The sequence below is a fragment of the Bos mutus genome, chromosome 1, assembly GCF_027580195.1.
Source record: "Bos mutus isolate GX-2022 chromosome 1, NWIPB_WYAK_1.1, whole genome shotgun sequence".
Lineage (NCBI taxonomy): Eukaryota > Metazoa > Chordata > Mammalia > Artiodactyla > Bovidae > Bos > Bos mutus.
In genome coordinates this window covers 74,396,572-74,404,462 of record NC_091617.1, presented here as the reverse complement: position 1 = coordinate 74,404,462, position 7,891 = coordinate 74,396,572, and the positions used below count along the sequence as shown (strand labels likewise).

General features: G+C 34.7%; 1 protein-coding gene across 4 annotated transcripts in view; it reads right to left on the bottom strand.

Annotated features, from left to right (window-relative positions):
* Positions 1-2,785: 2,785 nt before the first annotated feature.
* FGF12 (fibroblast growth factor 12) overlaps positions 2,786-7,891 on the bottom strand; it is a 601,258-nt gene continuing 596,152 nt past the window's right edge. For all 4 annotated transcript variants that reach the window (XM_005903170.2, XM_005903169.3, XM_070371782.1 and 1 more), the window contains one exon: positions 2,786-7,385. In XM_005903170.2, the coding sequence (XP_005903232.1) occupies positions 7,267-7,385 (119 nt within the window). In that variant the 3' untranslated portion in view covers positions 2,786-7,266. The remainder of the gene's footprint in view (positions 7,386-7,891) is intronic.

The window sequence follows — 7,891 nt, the reverse complement described above, 5'->3', positions numbered from 1 at the left end:
AAAGAAATGCCAATAACCTTCAAATGTCTGTAGCCTTTCTTGTAGGTGGAGGATTAAATTAACATTGAGTAGCCCTGAGTGCCTGAGTGCTTAGCTGCGCAGTTGTGGCTGACTCTTTAGGGACCCCAGGGATTGTTGCTCGCCAGGTTGCTCTGTTCAAGGGATTTTTCAGGCAAGAATACTGGAGTGGGTTCCCTTTCCTTCTCCAGGGGATCTTTCCGACCCAGGGGTTGAACCTGAATCTCCTGTGTCTCCTTACATTTGCAGTGGATTCTTTACCCACTGAGTCACTGGAATAGCCCTAGAGAGTGAAATTTAAAAGAATGGTAGACACTACAGAACAAGTTACTTCATATGAGAAAGAACTTTATAAAACCAGTACTGTCCCCAAAAGGAATATGATGCTTGAGAGATTAATATATTTAATTATCATTCAGAGTGTTCAAACATAGGCTATAATCTGCACAGAGGATTCAAGAATGTTATGCATGGCTACCCCAGGTGATTCTGAAATAGCAAATAGTCCTGAATTTATGACCCAGACTGAGTATTGACAGATATTTTAAGATGAATTTTTTAATGGCCTCATCCAAACAGTGTTTTTACAGAAACAGAAAAGTAGATATGATATAGACCTCTGGTTTACAATAGCCAAACTGCTTTTCTAGTCCTCTGACAGTCATCTAAAAGCACTGGACATACCAGGCACTGTGTGTGTGTGTGTGTGTGTGTGTGTGTGCGCACGTGCATTTAGTCATGTCTGACTCTTTGCGGCCCCATGGACTGTATCCCATGAGGCTCTTCTGTCCATGGGATTCTCCAGGCAAGAATACTGGAGTCGGTTGCCATGCCCTCCTGCAGGGGATCTTCCCAACCCAAGGATCGAACCTGAGGCTCTTGTGTTTCCTGCATTGGCAGGAAGATTCTTTACCAGCAGAACCACCAGGGAAGCCAGTAACAGGTATATTGAGTTGTCAAATGGGCCACTTTTCTTTAAAATTGCAAATCTTGTCTGCCTTCTTAGGGCAATAGACAGCAAGTCATTCTCATAATCTAAAATTGCAGCTCTTTTATATCTTCCCCAGTGACCCACACAGTGCCTTTTGCATAGCAGACATTTAATAATGTTTTGGAAACTGAAGCTTCAGTTGCCTTTGTCTTCCCTATGGTTTATGGCTGCAGCTTTAATTCATTAGTACTTGCATTTCTCTGCCAGTTTTTAGAATAGCCAATGAGCTGTGATAGGATACACATTCATTAACAGATAATGGAAAGTTTGCTACATAGCATGCATTTCCACATCTTCTTGCTAAATGGACTCTGAATTTCATTCAAATAGTCACCCCTCGTCTATGCAGACCTGTATCTTTGGACAAGTACGTCCAACCTAAAAGTCTAGAAGGCTCTGGTTGATTTGAACTAGTCGACATGTCTCAAATTCCAGGCCACAGTGGTTTATTGTATGGGGACCCATGGCTTAAACTGGGCCAGTCAGATTCAAGATGTTTCCTGGGGAACTGTAAGAGAGAATAGGTGATATAAATATTTCGTATCTTGCAACTTGTAAAAAGAATTCTGAACTCTGTGTGTGCGTTAGTTGCTCAGTCATATGCAACTCTTTCTGATCCCATGGAGTATAGCCTACCAGGCTCCTCTGCCCATGGAATTCTCCAGGCAAGAATACTGGAGTGGATAGCCATTCCCTTCTCCAGGGGATCTTCTTGATCCAGGGGTCAAACCTGGGTGTCCTGTATTGCAGGCAGGTTCTTTACCAAATTCTTTATCTCTGAACTAGAAGAAGGAAGTTATAAACATGGAGTGGGCAGTTAGAACTACAGACAAATTCAGCATTTGTGGTAATGATGTTGTGATCTCTAGACAAAGGACTAGTGTGGTTTGGGCCTTCTGCTGTGAGCAAGCAGAATTGTCCTAACAGATCCAAAGAGTACAGTGATGAAACATTGAAAAACTTTTAATTTTTATTTCTTTCAACTCAGTCCCCCCACATCTCCTCCGAACATTCATTCTTTGTTTCATTCACAAGGATTTCCAAATTGTGTTTTTTGTTTCTCTATAACTTTTCTTCAAATTATTTCCTCTACTGGTGGAGCCCCTTGGTATCTTTCATTACTCAGTATCTATCCCCTTTCCAACCCCTGTCTTTCATCTATGCTAGATTGTTGCAACATCAGTTGTACATAAAATCTTAATAACTATTGTAGTACTTACATTTGGGTATTACGTTATTTATATGTCTGCCTTTCTTGGATTTTTTGAGATCATAATTTAGTTTATGATCCCTAAACTCAACTAAGGGTCTAGTTAGTAAATTATGAATAAATGAATATGCTCTAAATGGATGTGCTCTAGTTCTTAATTCTCAAAAAGAAAATATTAGGTTTACCACAAGTAGCTTCTAACTTAGAAGGTAATTTCTACTTATAACCAGTGTTCAATAAAAATTTTGACTCATTTTCCATCCATAAATCCAGTTTTGATTTTTTTATAAGACATAGCACTTTTTCAGTGACATATTATAAGATGCATTTTAAAAGGAAAGAGACTTCCCAAATAAATTTAATGTTAGAAAAAAATGTGCAAGTATTTTCTCTGCATGCATATGCATCTCAAGATTTTAATTGCTTTTTACTTCAGGAAGGTTGTGATGTATAAACATTTTACAAATTAGATCTCAAAAAACCAATGATTTGAGTAATCTGTGTTTAATGTAAAAACAAAACATTAATTTGTTTGGTTTCTCATATAATGCGTTTATTAAACATTTCAGTCTCAATAATTTCTTAAGATGTTAACATTTAATGGAGCCTAAAACCCGCTCTATTCATGGGAGTATATTTTGGACTTTTGAACAACTTTAAGAAAAAATTAATGCCACAGTCCTTAGGTTGTGCTTAGAGCAAAGACAAAAAACATCCACTCATTCTTTCCAACTAATAAAATGTCTAATGATGCAGTTTCTACTATGACATTATTTTAAATTTATTATCATCGTGTTAAATATATTTTTGCTTCTGTTACTGAAGCTCAATATATCATCTGTGAACATTAATTTAGATTTTAAATGTTGATTTTTAACTTGGGTTCCAGGAAAATTCCAGAAAAATGAATATCTGCATTTAGCACGTTTTTTCTTGCCCTCAAGTATAAATTTTCAATCTGATATGATTTACCAGGATATCTGTCAGGAAGTACAATTCTTTAAAATCCCTTTTTAGAAATAAAAAATAGCTATTTCTGCATCAAAGAAGGGATTCAGAATTACTGACATTCTGAAGGAGTATGTGCTTTGATTATTGTTCCCACCTGTTTCTTTTTTATTATAAAGTGGCAACTTATACTACCATTAGAAATATACACATATATATGTATATGTATATATATAAAGTTTTGCATTCAAACCTCTTTATCTGTAATTACCTATGACGAAAGAACACAAATCAAATAAAAACTCTATAGAATATATCCTTATTTCAGAAGAATGTGTATATATACACATATATATTTGTAGAACAATCCACTGTTTTGAAGGTGATTTTGATTTATAAAATGCTATTTACAGGTTTATGACAGAGAAGTAACCTCAGCCTTCTTTGATACTAAAATAAGCAGGGGGTTTTTATGCTGGAGTGGGTTTCACCTGGTGCAGATGAAATTGAGCAACATCATGGAAAACCTTCTTGGAGCGTGACCTTAGAGACGAAGCCTTGAAGGTGAAATAATAGATTTTCTATTTCTGGGTTCACGTTGAAAAAAATTAATTGTTGATGTAGTCATGCTTCTCCACCAGGGAATTATTGGTCCCAAATTAGGACTGTCAAACTTTTCAACTCACAGTAAGATTCTTCATCCTTAACTTTTGTCTTAATACTCTCATCTCTTGTAGTGGTACCGCAGAACCACTCATCTGCATGGAATACCTATCAAGAGCATTGTCATTTTCTTCAGCAGAACAATTTTTCTAACAGCTATCTAGATTAGAATGAGGCCCATAAAGCATCATTATTTGTGTCAAATTAATGTCTTTTTATTGTGCTAATCCATAATAACTGAAAATGTGCTATGAAATTCATATGCAAAATTCAAAACTCAAACTATTACCATGATCAAGGATAAGTTGACTTGCTGTCCTCCAGTTTTCTGAAGCACAAAATCTCTGAGTTAGCCGAGGGAACTTCAGCACCATTTTGTTTCTATAGCTCAGACTTCTAGCTTAATCATTAGTAAGGTATATTGGCCAGAAAACTACTTTGTGAGATTCTCAAAAGTTTTGTTTTCATTCTTAAGCCCACTGATTTTGAAACATGTTATCAATACAATAAGGACTCAGAATAAGCACATTTTACCTTATACTTACATAGTCAATTACAAAGCTTTTGAAAGTCATAATTTTTCTGAGACTATCCCAATGCATTTAAGAAAAAAAAAAAAAAACAAGTTTAATTATAGGAGAATAAGTAATGGGTGAATTGAGACCCAGAAATTGGACGATGAAAATCAAGATAATTATTTTGCATAAACCTGAAAAGCAAACTATTTAAAATGGCTCATATTTTTGGAGGGAATAGAATAATAATATGTATATATTTGGTAATATTTAAAAAACCTAGATAATGAATACTGAATTCTTCTATTAAAGGCTTTACATACTTAAAAAAATAAGCAGCAGGTAGGCAAAAGTTCACCCTGTGCTCTAAACCATAGCTTTTGTCAGGTTAATCTGTTAAAGAACTTGAGATTTTCAACAATTTATTTTCTGAAACTAAGTATAACTTAACAAAGCCAATCTCCAAATGTTTCACCATGGTGAGCATTTGCTTAAATGATATGGAGAAACACAAAATACAAATTGGGTAGTTAGAACTGTCTCCAGTGCTTTCAGAAAGGGGGAAGCTGTGCATCCAGACGTGAAATGATAAACAGCCATTGTAAATAAAGGGAAGAATTTTGTTGGAGATTCATCTCTCTATCATATTCTCCATAATATCGAACTAGATAAGATATATTCTATCATGAAATCGTCAGTGTGATTGAGAACACTTTGTGAAACTGTCAACTGTGTCACTTGTAAGCTTGTGATGTGTGTATATGTGTGGATGTGTGGATGACCAAAAAGCTCAAGTCATTTTATGCTAAATGAGCCTGGGAGCCATTTTGTAGAAGCTTCCTTTTTATTTTTTCAAAAAAAATAATAAGACTTTGTGCTTATAATTTGATTGGTCCTGGAAGTGACAGGTGTGTTTATAATCAAGTTGAATCAAGAGTGACAAGGAGAAATAGAACTAGAGTTGTATTTCTTTTTACAAGGGCATTCTTTTCCTAGAAGAATAACATTCTTTTATTTAATTTAAATGTCTTTATTTCTTACTTTTCAAATATTTTGATTAAACAAATATCCCTTGCAGACGTGTGTTCAAAATCCTTGCCGAGATGCATAACTTTTATTCTTTGCAACTGATTACACAAATTCCTTCATTTCATTTTCTGCTCACCTCCTGATAAGAGAAATAGAATACTTGGTGAAGGACACCGACCACTAATGATTGTGTGGAGTGAGGGAAATTACAGTGACTTTGAAAGAATACAGCAACCAATGACAAGGTCATTAAAGTGAGGGCCTAGAGATTCTGCAAAGTGTATATTTTAGGGAGTATTTGGAACAATACATGCTGGACGGAAGAGCTATAGGAGAAGTAACATGCTAAGTCTTCTCATTGATAACATCCATAAATCTGCATATATTTTTTAACATTCTGTTTTGTTTTGTTTTGATTTGGATGTCTCTACACCATTCCTGATTTGTAGGACCAAGAAGATCTATTTTTTCCCCAAGGCAACTGTATTCATTTCTTCTCTAACATTTCAGTATTCCTAAATATGCATTTGCCTAGTCTTACAGTTATTTTTTTTTTATTACTTTAAGTCACTCACACAAGTCGGAACCATGGCTGTTAATTCAGTATTATTTCTCAATGGCCCTTGAAAATCCAGGGTATAACATTTTCCTTCTGTGTTCTAGGAGACAGACTTATTTTCAATTAGATTTATAAATGAGGCTATCTAGCAACAAACAGTTTACTGGCTTCATAAGATAGTAAGTTAAGAATTTCACAGCCATGCCTCCCAATTCCTTGGTGAAGTTTGGAAAATGCTACATACAAGAAAACTTAGTAAGGTACAAAGGCAAATATTGATACAGCTTGCTTGCACCAACTTCTTAGGATTTATTTCCTTATGTAAAACACCTTTTCTTTCTTTTCTGCTGCAAGAAATGGTATAAAACTCTCTTCTAACACAGCTAGACATTTACCTACACTCTTAAAGGTGTCCACAAAGTAAAAAAACAAAAAAATCAGATCAAATGGTAAAACCACATAAGTTACATATCACTGCCAAGGCATGGAAACAACAAAGAATTTCCTAAAAGTTACTTCAATCTTAAAACAATAAATTTTTTTCTAAGTGACTAAATAAAAAAAAATGAGCTCCTGAATTAATACTTTTGAAAAAAATATGATAATCTTCTAGGAGAATCTGAAACTCTTGTTAGGAAGGAATGAAATCAGGTAATAGCACTAAATTCAACATATGACAATCCTTTACATAAAACAATCTTAAATATTGATTTCAGGAATAAAATTTTAAAATAAAATTTTTCTTGATGTTAAATGATTCCTGGCTATATACCTTATAGGCACTAGAAGAATCTGTACTTCATACATGTTCAATGTTATGGTAAAAAAAAATCCTGGAAACAGACTGCAATTTTGTGTCAATTCCAAATGCCCAAAGAAAATACAAATTCAAAACACACATCACAGCATTATCCAGAGTTTAAGCCATTTAGGATATTACATCAATTTGTAAGTTCAATTCTCCAAAACCCTTTTCTTTAAGGTAATGACTTTATTTCATGTTTATTATATTTATGTCTTCATTACAATTAGTCCTCTATTAATAACAACACAGTTTATTTTAATGCTTGTGGAGTCTTGATTATTTTTTCCTCTGCTTTTAGGTGTGCTAATCTTTGTGCATGTGCATTTTCTACCACATTGCAACAGGCAAGCTTTGGTTCAATTTTCTTGTCCTACACAAAGGAAGATTTTGAGTGCAGAATCTTAGCCACTAGGTCCTGGGTTGCCATTTTATTTTCCTCTCCTTGGGTGGATTTATTGGAAGGAAATGGGTAAAGGGCAGGGGGAGAAAGGGAAGGGATGAGAGAGGGACGAAGGGAAGAGTTCTCAGCTATGTTGAATCTTGATTCACAACTTTGCCTCCATTCATGGTCGGTGTTCCAGAACTTTTCCTTGAACGCCCTTGTTTTTCTCCAATTTCATGTAGTGATGGCTCTCTGTACATACACACTGGAAGGCAAAAATCACATTAATTATTCACAACAATAGTGGACACCAAATTCAGCCTCAATAAACATCTCAGATTTGATTTTATTTAGTGTTCACTCTCATCACTAGCTCTTTTTCTTCCATGAAAACGAGTCTTAACTTAAAATATTTAATGGATACACAATTTTCTTCTAGTTCTATCAGTCACACCCTTTTAAGTCTCCCAGAGCTGCAGACATATAAGTGGTTTCTGTTTCCTTATAGATAAGGCTTAATAAGTTTTTGCTGTCTACTAACCTATGTAACAGGATTTTTAACTAGAGTTAGAGGAGACATCAGGAGTATAACATTTAAAGGGAGGAAAGAGATACCTTGTTTTTCAGACTTTAGTCTGTAATCTAGTTCTGGTAGGGAAAAAAAAAAACCTCTTATTTACATGATCTTTTAATCTTTACCTTACTACAAGAAATATGATACTGTTGAATCAATTGACATTTTAGTGCCAAGTTTCAGGGTATCCTATATAA